The 23395-nt window shown below is 39.2% G+C and overlaps 4 protein-coding genes and 1 long non-coding RNA gene across 11 annotated transcripts in view; 3 read left to right on the forward strand and 2 right to left on the reverse strand.

Moving 5' to 3' along the window:
- The window catches only part of LOC136420396 (advillin-like), a 40766-nt gene extending 38861 nt beyond the window's left edge, over positions 1 to 1905 (reverse strand). For 2 of the 3 annotated variants that reach the window (XM_066407287.1, XM_066407288.1), the window contains exon 1: positions 1772 to 1904. The gene's annotated coding sequence lies outside the window, so the exon portion shown is untranslated. Of the gene's footprint in view, positions 1 to 1771 lie in introns of all 3 variants that reach the window. The other variant, XM_066407286.1, reaches the window with a different exon arrangement.
- A 2729-nt stretch (positions 1906 to 4634) lies between these two features.
- On the forward strand, positions 4635 to 8360 carry LOC136420712 (uncharacterized). Its single transcript, XR_010753293.1, has 2 exons — positions 4635 to 4791; positions 7054 to 8360. It is a non-coding gene; the product is annotated as an uncharacterized lncRNA (long non-coding RNA).
- Positions 8361 to 9914: 1554 nt separating this feature from the next.
- On the forward strand, positions 9915 to 15628 carry LOC136420426 (protein FAM133-like). 3 transcript variants are annotated; one of them, XM_066407335.1, is made up of 9 exons: positions 9916 to 10054; positions 10579 to 10676; positions 11450 to 11531; positions 11966 to 12067; positions 12211 to 12243; positions 12585 to 12653; positions 13135 to 13254; positions 13466 to 13573; positions 13966 to 15628. In XM_066407335.1, exons 1-9 carry the CDS (start codon positions 10031 to 10033, stop codon positions 14062 to 14064), a joined length of 735 nt encoding a protein of 244 aa, XP_066263432.1. In that variant the 5' UTR covers positions 9916 to 10030; the 3' UTR covers positions 14065 to 15628. The 3 variants fall into 3 exon arrangements, with proteins under 3 accessions (XP_066263434.1, XP_066263432.1, XP_066263433.1); XM_066407336.1 differs by having other exon boundaries at positions 13138 to 13254; XM_066407337.1 differs by lacking the exon at positions 13135 to 13254 and having other exon boundaries at positions 9915 to 10054.
- Positions 15629 to 17527: 1899 nt separating this feature from the next.
- LOC136420425 (serum paraoxonase/arylesterase 2-like) lies at positions 17528 to 21097 on the reverse strand. 2 transcript variants are annotated; one of them, XM_066407334.1, is made up of 2 exons: positions 20883 to 21097; positions 17528 to 19496 (listed from the first exon to the last, which is right to left on the reverse strand). In XM_066407334.1, exon 2 carries the CDS (start codon positions 19470 to 19472, stop codon positions 18438 to 18440), a length of 1035 nt encoding a protein of 344 aa, XP_066263431.1. In that variant the 5' UTR covers positions 19473 to 19496; positions 20883 to 21097; the 3' UTR covers positions 17528 to 18437. The 2 variants fall into 2 exon arrangements, with proteins under 2 accessions (XP_066263431.1, XP_066263430.1); XM_066407333.1 differs by having other exon boundaries at positions 20820 to 21095.
- A 480-nt stretch (positions 21098 to 21577) lies between these two features.
- The window catches only part of LOC136421149 (CTD small phosphatase-like protein), a 35441-nt gene continuing 33623 nt past the window's right edge, over positions 21578 to 23395 (forward strand). Inside the window, exon 1 of one of the 2 annotated variants that reach the window (XM_066408303.1) lies at positions 21578 to 21894. In XM_066408303.1, coding sequence (XP_066264400.1) covers positions 21819 to 21894 — 76 coding nt within the window. In that variant the 5' untranslated portion in view covers positions 21578 to 21818. The remainder of the gene's footprint in view (positions 21895 to 23395) is intronic. The other variant, XM_066408305.1, reaches the window with a different exon arrangement.

Consider the following 23395-nt stretch of genomic DNA (forward strand, 5'->3'; position numbering starts at 1 on the left):
CAACAGGATTCTGGTTAACAATATGGCGGCGGGAAAATACACGTGCCGTAGGTTGTAGCAACAGAGAGGAGTTTTGATGATTGATCACACTTAGAATCCAGTTGCAGGTTAGCAAAAGAGATTGTAATAAGTTGTCTTATAAATAATTGTGTTTAGCAGGCAGGAGATGTGACATTTGTCTTATAAACCAGCGAACAACCGTGCTGGGTGATTCTCCCACGAAGCCCCCAGACTCTGTCAATAAGGGACGGAGAGTTTTTGACGTCGCCAACTTCTAATGCATGGTTATCGAAGCTTTTCAGCCAGTGTTCTGAATACGTTACTCTATCTGCTTTGCATTGCTGGCGTTATAACTGATTTTGCATCTAGCACATATCCCTAAATACCCCGTTTTCGAAAAATCCCGACTTTAAGTACCCCACGAATTTAGGTTACCCAACGTTATATCTATTTTCCTACAAAATGATAACAAATCAAACTTGATTATATTTGGGAAAAATTATGTCATATTCGCATTGTAATGTTGGTATTTGTTTAAGGTAGAAAGTAATGCGCCTTTAAAAAAAGACAATTATAGTAAAAATATAGAGAGGTAACAGTTTCTCAAGCCACTGGATAGATGTTGTAAATGGTCAGATGTTTCAGGTAGCGTCCACTACCATTCATCAGTGACAAAGCGAAAAATGTTACTAGTAAGATTATATACAAAGCAGCAGATGGAAGAAAGATATGGAAATATCACAGTTTTTTCTTCTGCAAATTTGGCCTTTTGTAGCTCAATGGGTTGCAGCCCCACATTTTAGCTCCTGGTTCCAATAAGTTCATAACTGGGAGACCAGGTTCGAATCTGGGGATAGCCACCCTGGTTGGAGCTGCATTATCTTTCGGAAGGGACATAAAATGACCTTGAGCACATTAAAAGGCACTAAAACAGCCTCAATTCTCAGATGGGTACCTACTGGCTGTACTTCATATGAATATAAAAATATAATATATAATTTAAGGGACATCCTGTATAAGCATGGGTGTGTCCTTAAGGGGACAAAGGTTACTTAGAAGAATACCTTAACAGGTAGTTAGTATACAATAGATGTAGTAAGGGTTTCTGGACACTCTTTGGGCATTTTCTAAACACCAGCTCTCAACAGATGGGATGAAAAGGTTGAACATACTCCCATGGGAACAATTAAGCACGATAACGGGTCATAATTCACCCTTAATTGTCCTGAATGACCAAAAACTACTGTACGCCGCCATCTTGGATTTGGGTAAATGCTATTTCCTGTGCAAAATTCGTGTGTTGTTCTTTACGATTTATTTTTTCTAGGGACAAACAGAATTATGTACAACTTCAAATTCACGTTACAAAAGAAAGACGATCAAACACCTGAACTTCGTCATGTGACCCGGAAACAGTACCCTCCCCAAACAGGTACGCAACCTTAATAAACTTAAACCTACAAAACAACCCCATACACCTACATAGAAAGGATTTTTAGGTGGTTTCTCGGTGGTAGTTCTTCTAGCTTGAGTTTGTCCAGTCGTAGAAGCAAACAGGCCTTGTTGGGACAACGCGAAAGACTCTGATTCTAAGTAGGCAAATACCGTGAAACGCTGGCATACCTACACCACCCCTCCCCTTTCTTTGCCCAAGCCAGGTGTTTTAGGCTTTCCCGTTATATTTTACAACAATTCCAAGTTCTCTCAATAAACCCAGGTGATAAGTTCTTTCTATTGAGAGCTTAGGATGTAATAAAGAAGCACCACTTACCTTAAAACGCTACAAGTTCCGAGAAATAGTAAGAAAATCCGCCTCTTGTGAGTCTATATTGCGGATGGGGTCGACCTTAGCACTAAACACACCTCTGGCCAGCTGTGACCCGCCGCTCTATATCCCTCCGCTGCAAACCCCTATATTTCGCAAAACCAACATCAAGTTCAAACTACAAGGTTAAAAATAATCCCCACATGTGTCAGGAAATATGAGTCACATCCAGGAAGGGGGAAATGAACAGAGATCAGCGTGCGTGGGGGAGGAAGTGGGGAACTATTTTTCTGAGCGGACTAGGCGTGGGTGGTGACGCGTCCTTAAGGTAAATAGAAGTTGGTTGGGTGTGACCTTACCTGTGTTAGGGCGTGGTCACCCTGGGGCAGGTATGAAACCTTCTCGAGCGGAACACACCCGCTTAAATCAGTTTATCTAGCGTTGATCCGCTACAACGGCGACCGTTAGGTCATCTTCCGGGTTAGCAAATAACAGCTCAAAGCACCCAGGGTTAGGGACACGGTAGAGACATACAAAGACACCTGCTGTTCGGGATAATTAAGGAGTTATATTATATTCTCTAGTTCGAGTAAATCTTTTAGAGCTAGGTTTTCCTTCCGTTACTGTAAGAAATGAAGTAAACGGTTTATGTAACTCCTGATTATTCTTATCCTTATCATAAGTTGCAATACCTGTGTTTTTTGTTTTTTTTTGCCTTCGTGATATAATTCAAGTTCAAGGAATTCCAGACATGTCCAGTACATGTCCAGTGAATGGCATTCCAGTACTTTAAGGTGTGTAAGCTGCTTGAAATTTCTGTGATTTTTTCTTCTTCAATGTTTTCTTTGTGAATACAATGCGCAAATTCCACGGCGTCGTCGGTAAACGTATTTGACATGAGTGAATGCCTGGCTATTGACAAATGTTTGGAATATACAGGAAGAAATGACATAGAAAATGAGTTTTTAAGAACTTCGATTCCAGCGCAAGTTTTAAAATATTTTGTTTACACTAACGCTTAGACTGCCACATTCCGATCATTGCGATTTGAAAACGTTTCAGAAATCGATCAAAGTACAGACCAATTGTTAATCAATAACTAATAAACAAAGTACAAACAGATATCGCAGTGTAAACGAAAATGGTGACGGCCGCTAGAGTCTGCCAGAAGTGCCATGTAAACTGGGTAAACAAACGCGGCGATGTTTGTTAAGGTCGGCCAGAGGACAATAAAAAGATAAAAGTGAATGGTCTTGAAAGACCTCGCCCAGGTCACGTCTCATTAAGGTGTTTTGGATGTTTGTCTTGGACGTCTTAAGTGTTAAGCATTACGTCTCAGGTATTCGACGTAAGAAATGAGATTAAAGTTTATAATCGAGTTAACGGCCCTGGGCTGTAGCTTTTAACCCAGTTGGACCGATAACGTTAAAGTGTGGCCAAATTTCTGAATTTAATTTGCCCACCCCGACACACACACACACACACAGACACGCACGCGCATAGAGAGAGAGAGAGAGAGAGAGAGATAGAGAGAGAGAGAGAGCGAAAGAGAATACACAAGATTCAGAAGAATACTTTTATGACTTGTTTTCAGGCGCGCTTTGTTGTTTGAAGCCGGAAAAGAATACAAAAGTAGTCATCTTGATGACTAAGTACACTAGTGACGAAAACATGAACACACCCTTAGACTAGTTAGAGGACGTTGGAATCCCCCTTGGTACTACATGTAGGTTACACAAAATCTAACGTTAAAAGCAAAGGGCGTTCACCAACAACGCCTATATCAAGCATATAACGTTACTCTTCGAAGTAAATGCACAGTAGTTCAACCAACTGTGTATGTGACAACTGTACCGCACACTTTTCACGAATGAAGGGCATTGAATCAATTATAAACGTGTGCGTTAGAGGTCCCGCCTCCCCCAGGAATGACATGCTCTATCCATTAGGCGGATTAAATTCCACTCTAGCTGTGGAGAGAGGAAATGAAAAGTTCAGAGGATTGGAAGGAAGAAGGCGGGTGGGCGGAAACTGGCGGGCCAAGGTCAGGGGCGTGGGAGGGGAAACTGTGCAGTTAGCTGTGACTTCATAATTTCGAAACAGATGCATGGCTCCGGTTTGTTTTGGAAAAATTTAGGACCTTTTAGGCGTTTTCTCTAATATTCTAGAGGTGTACATTTTCTTTTGATCTGGTCCTCTCTAGAGGACCACGAAAATATATCGAATGGACTGTAACGTTAATCTGTATCAATACTAACTGTGGTGAAATCCTAGTTCAAAAGCAAAGAAAACGCCTAAAAGACTTGCAAATATCTAGAGTTGAACAACTGCTCGTAGTTTGTAACAGAAACCACTTCCAGTCAGCGTTTGAAATTGTTGAGAGGGAGGGAGAAGCCCGGTTGTCGGAGAAACCCAGCTGTCAGAAAGCGTTGCGATACTGCACCCTAACATCTGCTTGGAGATCATGTCTGTGTCATTCTGTCACCATGGTGGTCTCACAGCGATACACTGCGACTTTTATCAAAAGTGCAACTAAAATGCAGTCTTCGGTGTTGTACTTTGTATGTGAAGTTGGACGATTGTGAGCATCATTTGGACACTTCTAGAAGAACACCTAACATCTGGCAATTAAATGTCTCCTTTCCTTTGGTGTCCGTGGATGAGTTCGTTTTTGGCTTGAGTTGATCGATCGCGACAACTAACGTTACTAAGAGATTTTTATAGCCGGGTTTCAACCCGTTTCTATATTACTTCCGCCCTGTAATCCGCTCCTCAATGATAGCTACCTCGCTGAACAATATTCTGAGGCAATGAAAAGACTATTTAGTTTACTTTTGAACACTGTTTTCACACTTGTTTACAGCCATCTACCATGGTGTTCAAAAACAAGGGGTGATGCAACACAGGCTTCTGGGAAGGTTGAGGCTTAACGCACCAAAATGGCGGCGGTCGAATTTTGGAGCAATGACGTGATGCAGAACCCCGGGGATTGTGCGTTTATTCAGCAGTGTGCCGATTCATGGAAGGTGCGTATGGGCAGAGGATATAGTGGTGCTCCACTTGGCATGACATGTGTACTTCGTAAAATGCCTGTTGCCCTTCTTTCGCGTTTTCTATCTCCAGATACAGCATATTTTGCCCTTTAGAGGTGTTAAACAGAGTCCTAAATGATTATAGATTTACGTAGCTTCAATTGAATTCAACGATTTGTCACAGCTAGATAGACCCTACATACACAGAAAATTTGAAGTCAATCAGCCAAGCCGATCATGAGAAAATGACTTGACAAGTTGTCATTGTGTCCATCAGCCCCCCTCCCCACTTTGCTGGAGTGTGGTCATGTCAACATCTCCCAGAATGTGATCAACTAATGTAAATATTGTCAAAATTGCAGGAATCAGTAGTCAATATAACCCTCTTACTGACATGGGAATTTGATGTTGATATATGCAGGTAATGAAGAAATATACAGTTTGGAAGTTGACCTTGATTTGACCTCTAATGTTGTTGACACCCAGCCCCATTCAGAAATTCCCCGGAATTATAAAAACATGTCTGATTTTGGAAAAAGTAGTTATAATCAGTAGTAATTATATCACGCCAATTTATATTGGAATGCCAAGTCAATCCATGATTTTGATTACAGAATATACACTTTGGAACTTGACCTACTTTTCAGGTGTTACATTATTGACACCTAGTCCCATTCAAAAATTCCCCGGAAATATAAAAACATGTCTGATTTTGAAAAAAATTCTAAGAATCAGTAGTGCTTATATCTATCCAACTTATGTAGGAATATTAAGTCAATCCATGATTTTGATGACAAAATATTGACTTTGGAACTTGACTTACTTTTCAGGTGTAACATTATTGACACCTAGCCCCATTCAAAAATTCCCCGGAATTATAAGAAAATGTCTGATTTTGAAAAAAGTTCTTAAAATCAGTAGTGCTTATATCTATCCAACTTATGTAGGAATATCAAGTCAATCCATGATTTTGATGACAAAATATACACTTTGGAACTTGACCTACTTTTCAGGTGTTATATTACTGACACCTAGTCCCATTCAAAAATTCCCCGGAAATATAAAAACATGTCTGATTTTTGGAAAAATAGTTAGAATCATTACTACGTATATCCCTACAACTTATATGGGAATATGAAGTTAATGTATGATTTTGATGATGAAATATACAGTTTTGAAGTTGACCTTAATTTGACCTCTATACTTGTTGACACCCACCCATATTAAGAAATTCCCCGGAATTATAAAAGCATGTCTGATTTTTGAAAAAGAAGTAAGAACCATTGGTACATATATCTTTCCAGCTTATGATGAAATATCAAATCAATCCATGGTCTGGATTAGAAAATAAAGACTTTGAAAGGACATGTAAATATGGGTGACAAAATTATCATGAATGTGGTAACTTCAATATTCCCTAGGCAAGTATTGAATTGCTTTGTTTCCCCCAAATTAGTATAAGTCATTAGTACTCATCTTTCTTAATCATATACAGGATAATCAATCAAATATTATGCATTTTTTCCAAGAAATATAGACTACTGTATACATGTATGTTAGTTGGTCAGCCATATTGATATACAGATTGACACATGTGTTTGCTTCAATATCCCCCCAACAGGAAATAATATTCAATTTTCATGATTTCCTCCAAAGTATTTTAGGTCATTAGTACTTGTATCTTCACTACAATCAGGGGAATATTACTATTAAAAGTAATGGTGTTACATTTGTTGGGTGTAGCATGTTGACTATAGTGTATTATGTAGCTCTGCTTTACAGGCTATAAGTGAGCAAAGCATTTTTAAACAGTGAAGTACTAAGTATTGCAGATATCATGCTGATTTTATGAAATTATCATCTAAAAAATGCCAAGCAATTGTCCTGCTCCCCTCACACATAGATATACTGGTACTTGTGTCTGACAAATTTAAGTGGTGTATGCCTGTATGGTGACTGTTAGTATTGAAGGGTCTAATACAAAGTATTCAAAGATCATCTATGTGTTGTAGTGAGTGTATCATTGGGCAGCAATGATTTTCCTTTTTTTGTTTTGTTTTGAGGAACAGGTTTGATTATGTTCAATGATTTTGTTCAGGTACTTCCTCATTTTGAATGAAATTAAGCAATGTACTAGTATGATGGCTCGTTCCCCATCGTGGAGGATCAGTGGGAAGGGGTACTAGTACCCACACGAATATATCATATCAAAGTACTCGTAAACTTTGTAATATGAAATATTTTCTTTTCTTTCAGATGGTGTCTGCTGTGGAAGCAAGTTCAACTCAAGACTTCTTATATTGTGGGATATGATGATGCACCCTCTTTAATAGATTTTGTAATGTTGATAAAATTCTGGCTAATTATATGTTAAGATGTAAAGTTGACCCATACACAATGTATTTTTATGAAAACATATTGTAAAGGGGAAATTTTTGCAGTTATTTTGATGTTCCTGTTTTTCACATTGACCTCTTCACTGCAGACTTAAATCCACATAGAATATTCACCATTTTACAGAAAAACCCTGTATGGCAGTTTCAACAGTGAACACCGCTAAATAAATCTCTGCGAATATTTCCCCTTGTACTGTTCTGCATATAAAAAAAGACCCTTTATGACTGTTACTTTAAGAACTTTGTGTTTTTACTTCCTTCTTATAGTTGACTATGACAATTAACTTGTTGCTGAAATGTTTATCTTTAATGGAAAAAACTATTTATGATTATAGCCATTGATAAACTGTGTATATAGCACTAAAAAGAAAATTGTGGCCAGTGTATTTAAAAGTTATCTATATGAGAGTCATTGATATGTTCAGTTTGTTGATTTTGTCTGTGACACATACCCCAACTGAACTTGTATGTCTGACATCAAGAATTCAATGTATAAGCATTTACCTGTAATAGAATGCTGTTTTGGTAAGTATTGTTGGAGTAATTTATGAATTATGTGCCAATTTTACAACATGCATAGGATGTATGAAATCAGCCAATGTAGATAAGTTTTCTACAGAGCTGGAGGTCTGTCTTTTTTATGATAGTGCTGGTGTGTTTTGTCTAAATTTGTGCCAACCTTGTGCAGTGTTAAACGGCAAGCTTATGACAATACTTTCAGGTGTTTTCCCTATTGTAGATTAACAAACGCAAAAGTCTGTATCTGTTTTGCATCTGATTTTTCCCCGACTATGGTGAGGCAAGAGTAACAAAAATGCTTTAAAGATTTTTTGGATAAATGTACAATAATCATGCTGAATACATGTAGTGTTATTGGACTAACACATAGTTTACTATGTCATCAATAAGCATGTCACTAATATAAAAAGCATCTCGTAACGTATAAGAAAGATTTGGCTGTAGTGCTGTTCTTTGTATTTTTTGTGAACATGAAGGGAAAGATTATCAAGAGAGATGTTAAGGTTCAAGAACAAAAAGTTACCTTGCAACTGAAACTTTGCTTTACTGTATAGCAAATTCAAGATTTTAATTAGTTCCTTTATTATTTTATTGGAATTGGCAGTGAATGTGATCTTAATTTCAACAAAGGTTTACCATACAGACAAACGACAAACAGTGTTTTTCTTCTTTTCTGACTTACTTTAAGACATTGACCTTATTCTTTTTCTGCACTTTGAATTAGATGTTGTTATAGAATAGTCCTTTGAAGTAAGATCTATTATCTTATTTTGTAATTTTAACTCCCTTGGTAGTAGAGAAGGTTAATGGATTAATTTCTATATACTGTAGCATATAAAAAAAAGCTCCCAAACCTATAGTATATCATTCTGCAAGGTCATTTATATTAGCAAAAAGGGCTATTCAGTAGCGTCCAAAGTAGTATCCACTATCCACCTAATAGTATAACGCAGAAGACTCCGGATCCCGACATAAGATCATGTTTACCGCTACCAAAATCCTCCCCGATTTGAATATACCGCGCGCACCACTTCCGGGTACCCGCCGTCCATTGCGAAACCCCTGTGTTGAGCCTCGTTTTCGCGCAGCATTTCATTGCGCCACCCGTGTTGATTGACACCATGCATCTACGATGCAAAGAAAGCGCGCGACCAACGCAGTCAGCACGGTATAAGAATAACGACATCCGACGGCTGACTGAAGTACTGCAACCGGCTTTCTCACTGGCACCTGCAAATTGAATGATTTACGCAGTTACTTGACTTATGTCGGTGCCATTACGCAGTTACATTGACGCTAAGAGTCCCACAAGCCCATTACACAGCATAAAGCCTGTCTTAAAGAAGCAAAGACGGTAATTATCGGTTACAGGCAAGTCTATCGCGTTTTAGATCGACAGTCGGTTATACTCTACTCTACGGTATGAATTAATTAGGGTAATCAGGACATAGTGATGATGATGATGACGAGCCAGGACACCCGGATCGCTCGGTAAAGGTCAAAAGGTCAAGAGTATAATGCCCTGATTACCCAAATAGAAAAATATAACCGATTGTCGATCTACAACCAATGGACTCGCTTGTAATCAATAACTCTCTTCTGTGCACCTAAAACAAGTATTGAATTATTAGAGTAATTGTCTTAGTCCCCATAACTGCATAGATAAATGAGTTTATAATAATTCTAGGGAATATCAAGTTCATAAACACCTTTCTTCATATTGATACTCGAGAACTACCACCAGACAGATAACTGATTCTAAACGATGACCTATGTATACTCAAGGAGGTTAAATATTTAACCTCCTTGGTATACTGTGCAAGAGTCCAACATTTAGGGGACACCCTTGATAAATACACGGTCAAAACATCGCCGCTTTTAGTGGCAGTGGCGCCCGGCAGAGTCCCAAGTGCCTGTTACAAACTGTCATATTGCAAAGTTGTTTTTACGCATTGAGAAATCTTTTATTGAAAAATTGTGTTAAGACACAAACCTTTTAAAAGAAGGTGATTTCTACGTGGAATCCTTTCACCAAATAACATTCGCATTGAATAGACCATCCACGTCAACTTGAAACCGACTACACTCGACACCATTAAGATTTTAGCTGCATTTTTTATCTTAATCGCTAGATGTCGCTGTGAGACCGTGCAACACAGAGATGGCAACACTTCACTTTTTATACGGGCCGCTAGGTGTCGCTGTGAGACCGTGCAGAAAACGAGGGCATCATGCCATGTTGGAGCGTGAGGGATAGCAGCGTCTCCGAAGTCGTTCGTCGATTTTGCGTGATTATTCGAAGCCACGAATGACGCAAAATGGGCAAGAGGGACACACGATTTGTAAGTATTGTCTGTAAATGTGTATGCTCGGTTTTGTGGCTCCCTGTAAAATTTTTGCGACCTTCCACAAAGGTGATCTGAGAAGGGGAGGGGGGCGTCTTGATAAAAGTGTTATGTTTCATTGATTTGTTGCTATTCTGTTCTCAACTGGTGTTTTTTGGCTGGGCATTTTACGATAAATTGTTCACGTTGTGTTGTGCAATTTACATAGATAGCTTTTGTTTTTGCAGTGAGTATGTGCACACTAACTTGCAGAGTATCTCTGAAATGCCCCCCTCCCCCAAAACATTCATTTATTTTTATTTGTTTATACACCCCATCCTAGTATTATTTGATGCCTTGATACAAAATGTACTTGATACTTTGATGCATATCAGCTCATCATCTTCGGGTACTGCTTAACCCTTATTACATGAAAATCACATTCAAATTTATGTTACAATTCCGTTTTTCTCTGCCATATCATCCTACTACTCACCAAGGTACATCTAAGTTGTAATAATAGTGATTTCCTATTTCCCCAGTCATACGCTAACCCCATCGCCATGGCGAGGGCGCGGGGACCACGCCCAAGTGACGGCCCCACCATCCAGGACTACCTCAACAGGCCCAGGCCGTCATGGTTAGTGATGTGTGAAGTTTCATACCTTGAATGTTGGGCAACTCAGAACATTACCAACTCAGCCCAGTCGACTCGGCCCAACACACTGGTCAACTTGGCCCAACACAAGTGCCATGGGTTGGTAATGGTCCGAGTTGTGGGTTGGGGTTTTGTTCGCGTTAAGAATTTTCGCGTTCGCGTGGAAAATTTTCGCGTGGAAAATTTGAAATGGAGAATTTATTTATAGGTTCAAAATATCAAAGCAATTTTATCATCAAAATTTTTCTCCCTTGGGAATAGACTTGAGTCCCTTGGGAATAGCACACACCAAACCACACCACATCATGCCCACAGCCATGCAGGGGAAAAGTTTTCCTGTAATTTTGATCATTTGCTCGTTAAAATATGCTAATTAGCTGATCAGAAGGGAATTGAAGGTTTACAAGTCTGAGGTTTCACACCCAAAAAATTTCAAAGGATTTTTGAAATTGAAAGAAAACAAAAAAAACAAGTTGATTCCCAAGGGACTCAAGTCTACTCCCAAGGGAGAAAAATTTTGATGATAAAATTGCTTTGATATTTTGAACCTATAAATAAATTCTCCATTTCAAATTTTCCACGCGAAAATTTTCCACGCGTATGCGAACATTCTTAACGCGAACAAAACCCGTTCCCCGAGTTGTCCTTATACCCATACACCCAAGATGTACGACTTTGTTGTACATCGTTCTCGTACATTCAGAGTGTGAATCGGGTCATACTGTATCTTCTTCATTTTTGTGCTGTGTTTTTAGGGAAGAACTGAAGCAGCTGAAAGAACAGAAATCCAAGAAAGGTTCCAGCAGCCTGGCAGCATGGGAGGAACAGATGAATGAGGTAGGCTGGGAACGGGGTATGCAATTGGCCACATCTGTGAATGTGGTAATACTAATAGACCAATCAAATTGTACAGTAAAGGTCTCCATGACTTTTATCAATCAAGGTTTTGAGGACACTGAAGGCCATTGACACAGGTGTATTTTCACCCTTTGGTTACCACTTATATATATTTTGTAGCTTTATTTACAGACTATTTCTGGTGGTAAATTCTTGCTGTTACTTTCTCATCATAATTCCAATTACATTGCAGTATTTTGAGCTACATTATCGAAGATTTTAGAAGGAATTGATACAGTACATAGATGATGCTTAATTCTTTGAGTTTGATTCTTGTTATTCTGTGTCCCTGACCCTGATGCAAGCACTTCAGTTATTGGTTAGCGCCTTCAGACTTTCACACTAATCAAAAACATGTTCTTCTCCCCTGGCAGAAGTTCAGAGAAGACTTGAAGAAGCATCGGGACAAGGTGCTGGCTTCACAGGAGGGTCAGGGGTCAAGTTCATCTTCCCTGTCACACAAGAAGAAGAAAGAGGTCAGGCAGGGCAATTGGCTTTGAACTTCAAACTTTGAACTTCGGCCTTAAGATTGTTTGAATCACATTGTTTTACACAATGGTCTGCCTAACAGTGTTAATTCTAGAGAAAAATATTTGATTTTGTTTGTGTTTTCTTACAGAAGAAGAAATCGAAGAAAAAGAAGAAAGCAAGGGTGAGCTATTTGTTGTGTGCTGTTTTTATGTAGTGGGCCTGAAATGTAAATATGCAAATGTAATAGACAGCCAATATTACCAAGAAAAACTGACAAAATACTAGAAAAAATGCAGACAAAATTCCTAAAAAGATGTCCAAAACAAGCTGAAGCCTAACCTCTGCTTGAAGGGCAAAACAAAATCGCTTTAATTATCTTGGGTTGTCTAAGATATCAAAATATCATGTATGATATTGTATTAAAAAAAACAATGTGAATATGGTTGTTAAGGCTCTTGTTACATGTACTTGTATTTTAGCACGCAGTTGTTTTCTTGACTAACTGTTTTTGTTCTCACTAAGTCTCCCTCCCACACTTCATGGTCAAGTTCTGATTCGTCCCCTGACAGTGACTCGGAACTAGAAGAAGAGGTAAGATTTCAACACTGGGTTCTCCTGTTGATTACTGCTGAAATTGCATGTAGAATTGGTGTCATTAGAAAGTCTTTGGAGGATATGACATCAAGTCATAGATCCATCGGGCACTGCCACATTAAAAAAAAATTAAAGAGATTTACTTATGCAGCATCGGTAATCCCTGAGGTGTGCACACTTCAGATATCCAGGTGTTTAAGACATTCTTAAGGCCTTGGTAATACTGTTTTCTTAACATCGTAGTATAAGGGTACCTGGCAGAGTTATGAGAGTTGATATTTGACACATATCCAAGGGCTGTCAAACCATTAAAACGTGTGTTTTGTGGATCGATCGTTGGATTTGGAGTGTTAGATTTTTTTCTCTTGAAAAAATTGTGTCTAATGAAATGGACCTGACGTTGGCTCTCTCTACATTCTCCACATTGTAAATACACAACCAATCACAACACACCTTACTGACTCCACTGGCCAATCAGAAGAAGGAACACTCGCAGCGTAGGGAGAAGAAGAGAAAGAAGAAGGAGAAGAAAAAGAAGAAACGTCGAAGTGAGCCGGGGACAGACGACAATTCCGACGATGAAGACAAGTTATCAGAAGTAAGTCCGCTTCTATAAGAAGCGACAAAAAAGTTGAACTTAAAAGTCACAATGATTTCAAACTGGTGGCAATTGACCAATCAAAATTCAGGGAACAGGAATGAAGTGACCAATCAAAATTCAGGACAGAAAAGAGGGATACAATCATGACACAAAATCTTCTTATTTCTCATAACACCGTAAGATTCATATTCTAAATGATAAATTTCAGTCCTCAAGATCAGACAAGAAGCCAAAGAAGCGGAAGAGAAAGAAGGCGGAGACATCGGAAGGTTCTGAAGATGAGTCTGACACCGACAGGAGCGGCAGAGACAAGGCTGTGGGTTCTTCCTCGATTTCTTTTTAGTTGTTGCCTCTGTGAAAATGGAGGGATTGTTTTTGGTGGGCTGTTGTCTAGTGTTTGTATATAATTATTTTGATACACTGTCAGTAGAGAGGCAGGAAGTGAATGTGACGATGTTATCACAGCAAAAGTGTAACTTGCCGATCGGAGTGACAGGATGTCAAGTTCATGAGGTCATGGGTCAATGGAAAAAGAGGCTACTAATTCACAGATTTGAATTTTCAAGGAAATGATTGTTTCGATGGAAAATTTGTTTTCATGTTCTATCAACTGGCAAATTTAGATGCCATAGAAAATTATAGAATTCTTCTGCGTGCCTCTGAATATCCTTAGTTTTTTGCAATTTAGTACAATTTTCTCCTTTTCAGTCCACATCAGGCAGACACAAGAAGAAACGTAAAAAGGACAAGCACAAGAAGGGGAAGAGACGTAAAGAAGACAGAAACAACGCCAGCGACTCAGACTGAGAGTTCGAAAACTTGTACACAAGTGTCAACAAGCTAGGTCAAGGTTTAAAGTTCACATGTGCAGTGCAATACGTTGTGGATGATATGTCAAAGTTGAAGCCCCTTGCTTGCAATACATTAAGAATGGGCAGGGACCCTCAACTTTGACCCACTATGTGTGACACTGCACATATGCACTTCACACCGTGAACTTGCTTATTGCTTGAAACAGCAAGTACCTCCAACATGCATGTATTCTCAGTATTATTACTTCAGTAAGTCAGGAACATACTGCTAGGGCTTGATATAGATTTTAAGGAAATAGTATGTTGTAAGTTATACAGGGTATACTAGAACCTACCCTTTCCAACCAAGCTACATAATTAATGTACATGTTGTATATAACTGCTAAGAACAATCCCAGTTTAAAGAAAAAACAAGTTTCATAAGCTACAGCAATAATTAGACAATAGAATTAGGTTTTAGGACTGTTATATATAGGCAGCTACATTACTGGGATTTAATATTGGAGTAGGAGTTGAAAGGCAGGTATTTTAAGTTTGCAGTTGAAACAATGCTCTAGCACAAAAAGTCATATTCACGGTGTCATGATTGAAAAATTGCGAAAATTTAACTGCTGCAAACATTTAAAGATCGCACAAAAGATCTCAAGTTTTTCTGTAATCACCAAACCTCAGTTGTTGTTAACATACAGATATCAAAGTTCTTCCATTCTGGTTTTAGTGGAGCATAGTACATGCACGTCACAAATACATTTTGTCCAATATCATCATACAGGCAGAAACGGGTCTACTTTTTGCAGATAAAACTTTCTTCCATTTTAGATTGACAAGAACTTGAAGTCGTCATGTAGTTGGGTAATTTTGCCTGTGTAATATTGTGTACAGGTAGTCACTAGTTTTGCCAGCTTGTATATAGGTGTAACATGTTGCTATATTCTAGAATGTTATTAATATAAGCATAAGCAATATTAGTATAAGTTTTACCCAGGGATAATCAACACATTGTAACACACTGCCAGTAAGCCCCACTTTACACTCAGTTTTTCCCTGACCTCCCGATATCGCAAGCCTGACAACTTGGCTTTACACACGTTCTGAAGCTATTGGGAACTCCCACTGAAGTATTGTATGAGTACTTTGGAGCTGTTGTGGGGGATTTTTTGTGTGCAATATCTAGAAAAAGCTGTCCTATGTAAAATCTTCTTTACATGACGGAAAAACTCCATCCAATATCGTAAATTTTGATGTGTAGAGTGGGCCTTAGTAACAATGCACATGTAACTGTTGTTTGGGAAATGAAGTGATTCCATTTTTGTTTCTTTTTGCCATTACAGTATTAGGTATGAGATCCATCTACTTGTATGATACACTTGTATGATATTTGCACATATAGATGTTGAGGCAAAACGTTTGTTTGTGTGTAGTTTGCAAATAATCTAAGCTGCTGTTAATGTGTTAAGTATAGAATATGTCCATACAATAGGTCTAGATTTAGCTGTGTAAACTTCCCTTAAAGAGAATCTTGGATTAATAAAACTCTGTTTACATGAATTGAAAAGGGATATTAAGAGTCATGACATTACTAGTAATGGTTGAATTGTAGTTACTTTAGCAGGTACTGTAAATGCAGAAATGTTTGCAGCGCTGAGCGGTGTTATGTTCGCAGCTGTTGCGGTAAACTCTTTACCGCGAACTTAAAACCACCGCCAAAAGCCGTTCCATTGTGTGACTGTAGCGCTTCTATTGTTTCAAACGCGAACCCAATACAACCGCGAAAACTCCATTTTCTCCCTACTGCGAAAATAAAACCCTGCAAATATTTCTACATTTACAGTATCTTACTGGTCTATGCCAAATTGCTTAAGGAGTCTGGGGGGAAAGCCTATACATGTACCTAGGTACACAAAGCCAGAGAACGAATATACTACTAGTAGTGGCGAACTTCAAGATTTCCTCAAAGCTTTGATACACATGTTTTATCTTGTTAATTGTGCTAAAAAAAAAACAAGGAAACAATCTTTTATGGCATGAATAGCTCTAACTTTGTATGTCCTTGTCCCTTGCTAAGTGTCCTTGAGAAAACAACCTTGAATATTCTATATTGATTATCTTACATAAAAGAATATAACCAGGAACTTCTAACTATAGGTAAGATAAGTAGGTTAATAGCCAATAGACCTAAAGATAAGTGATGGTAGCTTTTGGGTCACTCATTGATGACCCTAACCTCCTTGAGACGGGTAATTTGGTTGGCTGCTCCCAAAGGCTCTCCGTAACAAGACATCAATTTCAACGTAATTGTCCGGCTAAGTCTGCCGGTTATGTCTTTGATTTGCCAAAGCCCGGAGGTTGGTGAAGAGGGCTGTGTGGGTCAGTAGGATTGGCAACCTCACATGTCCCGAATATTTTGACATATTTTGGTCTTTGCAAAGTAGGTTACTTTGTAGTGTTTATATGTGTTCACCTGTGTGTTGTATGCATTCCTTGAAATCTGTACATTCAATTATTAACACCCATATGTAAATTTGTGTCGACAACTTGCATTCCTTGAGTTTTAAAAAGAATTTTAAGACTCTAGTTTTTCTCTGACTAAAGATACTGGAAAGAACAGTCAACAAGTTTCAATGACACTCTTTCCCATCACATGATCACTGAGCTTTGTATGACACATCATCAAAGCTCAAAAGTGCCTCCAATTCTCTACAACCAGCCAGACAATATATATGATAGAGCACAGAGGCTTTATCTAAAGTGCTATTTCCTCGACATCCTTTGCTAGAGAGACACATTACTTCCTTCCCTAATCCTACCAAAGTCTTCGAGACAGATCTAATGGGGCAAACAGGAGTGGTGAAGCTGTTTTATCGTCTCATGGGGAACGTAATGATGAAGAAGAAATTTAGAGGAATCACGTCAGCACCGTTTGATGTCCCATCACACTGTCCCCCGAGTTCTCATTTTGTGAACATACAGACAACTTCAGTGTTATACATGTTTATGGAGGCATAAGATTTTGTCTGTGCTTCTGCAATTATTTCTATTTTGTATATATTGGCATGTCTCACCAGTGACATGATGTGACAGGAAATAGGTCGGTAGAACTAATCATTTATCATCCTTAGCTGACAAACATCCCATGCCATGGGGTCAATACAAGAGGTTATGAATTCACGGGGAGGTATTGTTTTTGGTCTGTGTTTTTGCATTTATATATTTTCTATATGCTAGTCACGTTCACTGCGACATGAAGTGATCAACAGACACATACGAGGCACTTAAGTGTGAAATCTTCAAGCTCATGTTACTTTATTATTCTCTTCTGTGTCCTTACTATTGAACTTGAGCACCAATGCTATAAATTAATGTCCTGCAAGTACAGTATATTCTTCATGCCTTGTTGATGTTTTGTATCTGACTGCAAGAACAATTCCACTGGGAGCGAAGAGTAAAAATTTCAGCAATAAAAGCGTTTGAAGTGAGCTTTAATGGTCCTTGTGTCTCAAGCTTGGTAGAGGACACACATGCCTCTGTGATATGAATACAATCTGATGGATTTACAGACTACTGTGGTTCTACATTGTACTGAAAAGTAACCAACTGCAGGGGTCTGCATGCTCTTTTGTGTAAGGCATAGGCAGCCTATTTTGATTTCCCCTAATTCGTAGGGAAAGCCGCCATATCCATGCAATTTGTAGCGACGCGAACAAATTTTGCGTAATTGCCTTCCTTGATTTGAGCGTTATAAGTAGGGGATTCTTCTGAATTCAGTGTAAAGCGTTGTCAGAACCCCCCATGCAGACCCTCAACTGTTTTGATACATCAGTAACTAAAGCTTTGAAGATAAACTGCAGTAACTAAACCAATAACACAGAACGTTACATCTAAGCATACCTATAACTGAGGTATCAGCATCTGAGGATTGCATTGCTAGCTCTATACACCCTGAAAAGGTGTTCCTATCAATGTCATAACCAAAAAGCAGAACAAAACTAGCAAGGCAATGGTCACACCATTTTAACAAATCTGTCATACAGAAATGGATCCAAACATACTACAATGTATTACATGTTATACATTTATACCATATTCACATTGAGTAAAAATCTCCACAATTCTAACATCTAGAAGGCACTGTTGCAGTGGAATTAGATTATATACATCTCTGATTGCAAGGCCATCATAAGTCACTCTCAGCAAGAAAGAAAGGAGATAAAATCTGGCATAAATCCTATAATTCAATTATAATTAAAAAAAACATAATTCTTGTTAGAAAATTTGTTACCTCTTAGAAATTCAGCTGGCTTTTTTGTCTCAGTCAGATTTAGAAAATCCAAAGAATATCATTAATGTAATTAAACTTGATAGGACTGCCTAAATAGGAATATTCACTTTGCAATGCAACATCTTGTTACTGACAGTACCAATCAGAAGGTGGCCTTTGTGATACACAGCTGCACTGGACTTACTCAACTCCTTCCCGTTATTTGCATAAATGCTGGTGACAACTGGGTTGCTTGATTCTGCATGTTTCACTTGAAGCACTTGTGACCCAGGAGACTTTGACCCTACCGCTTGCCAGAAACTTGGGTGGGCACCAATCCGCAAGCTCCCTGAGGTCGGATCCACGTTAACATTGTCAACAGCTGAATACACCATTATGTCGTTTTTGAACTCCAGAGAGTTGTCCGGCCGTCGATGATACACCTTGATACCCCGTTCGAGCGGACTGGCCACGTAAATCACCTGACCATCTGGCGACATGTTGATGCCGTTAGCAAATTTTATACCGTCAGCAACAGTCCTGGCTTCTCCGTTGTTGTAGTATGTAACAGAGCTGACGGGAAGAAATGTCAGTAGCGAAAATGCTACAAAAATGAGATTGGAGAAAAAGGACATGTTGGTAACGTAAAAGCTATCTGGACCAGTGGCGACAATATCGTTGGGCGACGTAATGAGGGGGTGCTTGATGGTCTTGATGTGGTGTGCTGTGTTTGTAGAAGAGTCGTAGCGGAAGGTTTCGATCTCGAAGCTTTTGAAATTCACAACAAACAGTCGGATCTCCTTGCTGGCAGGATCTTCGTAGACGCTGATTCCAACTGGAACGAAGTTGTCCCTTAGACTTTCTGGTTGGATGGAAACTTGGGAAACCTCAACATCCGGGCTGTTGAGGTCCATCGTGAAGAGCTTCCCATGTCTGTCGTCAGGACCAGATGACACAAAGACACGCCCCGTGGATGTCAGCGCGAGATCTTCGCTTCCAGTGGTGATCCCTGGCACTTGTTGACAGGGCCCTGGAGAGTGGTTGTAGGTGTGGTGGAAGGGGTTCAGTGCCAGGATGAACCTACAAATGTGCTGACCAACCACAGCCAGGATGACAACTGCGATGATGGCTACCAGCTTTGCCATGTTGTTTTGTGGAACTTGTCAGTTCTGTAAAAGATTGGAAAAGTTACTTGGATCACATTGAAGTGTTGCTCAGAAGATCAGCATCTATTCTATGACTGTGATTAAGGGCTGACCTTTAAGTTATGGCTGTCCATAGGAAAGCATGTTAACATACACTGAAACAAGGCTTCTAAAAGTACTAACCCAAACTTCAATCTTAAAAATTGTTCTACACTGAAAAGTCACAAGGGTTTAGTTGATAACCATGCAAAGAAAACAGAGGGTTGTACAGCTCAAACTCCGAGGAAAGCTGTCAGTTTCAAAGAAACCCTACCTTTGACCCCAGATTTCTGATGTATCCTTCTGCATGACCCAACAACTCACATCTATCCTTACACCAACTAAAATGGCAAACTAAACAGATTTCAACCATAATGAGAAAGCTAAGACCCTACCTGTTCCCTCTAACCAAAAAGGTCTCCAGATTGGGCAAAAAATTTCAAGGAAAAGAAAGGTTTTAAAGATTTTAAGTAGGGACTAAAAGGTATTCAAATGTTTTGCACTCTACTGTGCAACACAACTTTGGGGTCACCCCGTAAGCATATGCACTGCATGGTCATTGATCTTTAGTCCTACAGCCCTTTGACACTTGGGTATGAAAGTCTTGCTAATGCCATTACCATTGGCACCCATGTGTGTGTTTTATTCGTTGCTGTTTGCAATTCTATCACTTTCTGCCAGGGGGAGCAACCACATGCAGAAAAGGATGGACCGCTTTTTCCACCGCCTAACCAGACTGGACCGCTTGTATGGCCGTTTGAGGACTAGGCCACTTTTTCCACCATCCCCTTGCTTTAAAAAAAACTTCACTTGGAATTGTTTTAGAGTTAGATATTCTAAACCAGAGAGGATGCAACTGCTCTAAATGTGGTTTTAAATTGTGACTTTTAAAATAAATGAACGTGTAATAGCGTTGCACCAAATTATATGGACGCTAGCATGTTGACCTTAAGAGCTGAATGCACTTTGTATTTGCTTTACCGATCATGCGACTCTTTCTCTAACATTTCGAGGGTAAAACATATTTATAATCATACTACTATGATCATCCCTGAAGTCTATACTTCAAAACGACTTGATGGCACCATGCAACGGTTAAGTCCTTCTGCTTTTCTTTTTTTTACCCGCTGGATTGAAGAAAAAGAAGATTGGCCTTGAAGTTTGGCATTGAAATTGAACAAACAAACTTTCAGGGCACGCCCCCTTGGCTACAAAACTTATGCACTTTCTGTGTTTTAAACAGTTAAAAAAAGTTCGATCTGGCAAATGTCATCATTAGAAATATTTTCAATACATTTTCTTACTTACGTAGGTACATGCCTCGCACATGCAATCCAGAGGAGAAAGTTTGAAGCACATGTGCAAACAAACCTCACACAGTTCCGCCTCCAGGGTCTTGTCAATGTTTACATTCTGCTTGGGGAGCCACCTACGAAAGCCCAAAGCGACATAATTACAAAGCTTCTCCAATCTATTGCTAATATTTTTAAAACCATTTCTACGCCTTCTCAAAGGCTTTTCAAACCTTTTTGTTAGTTTTTAAAGACCGTTTACAAGCCTTTTCTGGACCATTTCTGGGTGTGTTTGATGATGATGGTCTGGAGGAGGTATTACACGTTGGTGTTTTGGGCTTTCGTAGTAACGTGACTTCGGCTGACCTTTCATCTTACCCTATCCCTGCTAGGACATCTATCCCAGCACTCTTCACTCATTTGAATGTGCTCATTGTGACGTGTTGTAAGGGTATATACATGAATATCTTCACGAAATTGATTCCATATATCATCAAATACGGTCTAAGTTGATATTCTTCAAGAGATATGCCTATTTTTTCAGGACAATAAGCATATTTTTACCGCAAGGCATCACGGGTGTTTTTGAGGTAGGGTATTTGGTAGGGCCAATCAGCGCGGGAAAAATTAGACACAGTTGTCAATCAAATGGGACATATGGGGGTTTCTAGATGCCCTAAAACGAACATCAAAGGAGTATATCGCCACGTTTTATAAATTTGTAACATCTGTGGACATTATAGATTTATAAAATTTGATATTTGTCAATGATTTGTTCGTTTGTAATCGGCCTGTCACACAAAATTGTTCGCTAAACCCGTGACTTAACAGTGGAATGTGCGGGGCCGCCTTGAAACGGGGGCGGGATTTTATTTATATTTTCATTTCAGCCTCCATGTTGCCCGAGCTGCGACCATTTTGAAAAAAAAGAAGAAGAAATCTCTGTTTTTCTGGTCGGTATTTGTGGGGAAACACGGCGAAGATCGGGACAAGACGTCACGGGACAAGTAGCCAGATGGACAGTACGTCCATCATCACACAAGTCAGTCGGGATGAGGAGAATTTGAACCCGTTCCCGACCCCAGAAAAAGGTAAACGGCCTCTCCAAAGTTTGTGACCGTCTCTCTTTTTACGTACGTCCCTCCCCCCTAAGGGGGTTTCAAACGCAGTACTTTTAACCTACTCTCGCATCTTTACGTCGTCATACTTACCTCAAAACTTACGCTACTGGATGTCAGTGACCATTTCTGACGTAATGTGAAATGTTAGGGTCAGTTTTTGAGGAGAAATGTTGTGTTTTGGTGTTGCCGGTAGTCTGTTTCTTACGTAGTTTGTTCCATATATGCGTGCACCCCTCCCCCCTCCCAACCTTGTTTATTTCCTTCATATAAAACAAGACAGGGCAGTTAGAGATATTTCTTCTACGTATATCACATATAAAAGTATTTCTGTAGTCTTCAAAGGAGGCAGAAAGGTTTAATGTTACGTAAAGATCGGAATATTAGCTCTCATTAAAATGGGGAACCGGTAAGGTTGGTTGGGGGTCAGCTAGATTCGTGAGATTCGTACAGACCAAATTTGAAAAAAATATCTATGTAAAATATATTATGTACTTCAGGAAATAGTTAGACTTCAATATTATTGATATGTTGCTATATGGTGATCTAAGCGATTACTAGTTAGTAAACTATAATTAGGAATTGTTTGTTGTTGAAAATTGTTGCCTATTCTGTGCTGCAGCTGCATGGGTTTAGTTTACTCCCGGCATCTTTGGTCTTTGTTTGCTCTGCCAACTGACCAGAAATATTTCCAATTTTCCCCGAAGTTGGAGCATATGCTGGCTCGATCCTAAGAAAAGGTTGCGTTAGGCTCCTACTGGGTCAATTATTTGCCTGATAAGCCCCTATATGTAGCACATTACCTTAAAAAATTAACAAATAAGGTGTTGTTAGATTTAAAACTGTGCATAACGAATTCACTGTAATACAAATTCTGCTATTGCTGCCCTGAATTCAATTTTTTTTACATAAGTCTTTTTATGTGGCTGTTCCAGGCTGAAGCAAAATAAGGCAACATACCAGCAGTTTAGGATACCAACATGATTCATGTGTTTGTTGTATTTAGCCGTATTGTTTGTTTAACAATGGTCATGCATTTTTAAGGTTTCCTTGTTATCTTGCCCTGTTGTTCTCTTGTTTTTCCCCAAAGCAGTCCAGGGTTGGAAAGGGTTCAGTGCCAGACTGAAAACCTACATGCCTTTTTGGTGTCTCTCTGTAAACAGCTGAACGTTTGCTGCCCAAACTTCCTGTATCTCGTCTTGATTATTCTTTGGGAGACCGCAGAAGTTCAAAGCCACAGGAAAATGTGGCCAATACACTTGCCATTACATAGATGTGCGTAATTAGAGTGATAATCTCAGAACAAGGTGGTTAGCACCCCAGGGTTTCAATTGATATTGAAAGCAGCCACTAAAACAGATGGGAGGGAGGTGAATTATGTTCATCACCAGCATATCTTCCCTAGGCTACCCTGTGTGTACATGTACATACTGTAAATCTTGAAATTTTCACGGTGAATTTATTTTTGCTGGTT

The sequence above is a fragment of the Branchiostoma lanceolatum genome, chromosome 15, assembly GCF_035083965.1.
Source record: "Branchiostoma lanceolatum isolate klBraLanc5 chromosome 15, klBraLanc5.hap2, whole genome shotgun sequence".
NCBI lineage: Eukaryota > Metazoa > Chordata > Leptocardii > Amphioxiformes > Branchiostomatidae > Branchiostoma > Branchiostoma lanceolatum.

Coding starts and splice junctions, on each gene's coding strand:
- LOC136420426 (XM_066407335.1), top strand. CDS start 10,031: ATGGGCAAGAGGGACACACGATTT. Junction 12,244..12,584: donor AGAAAAAGAAGAAAGCAAGG/GTGAGCTATTTG, acceptor GTTCTCACTAAG/TCTCCCTCCCACACTTCATG. Junction 12,654..13,134: donor ACTCGGAACTAGAAGAAGAG/GTAAGATTTCAA, acceptor CTGGCCAATCAG/AAGAAGGAACACTCGCAGCG.
- LOC136420425 (XM_066407334.1), bottom strand. CDS start 19,472: ATGGCAAAGCTGGTAGCCATCATCGCAGTTGTCATCCTGGCTGTGGTT.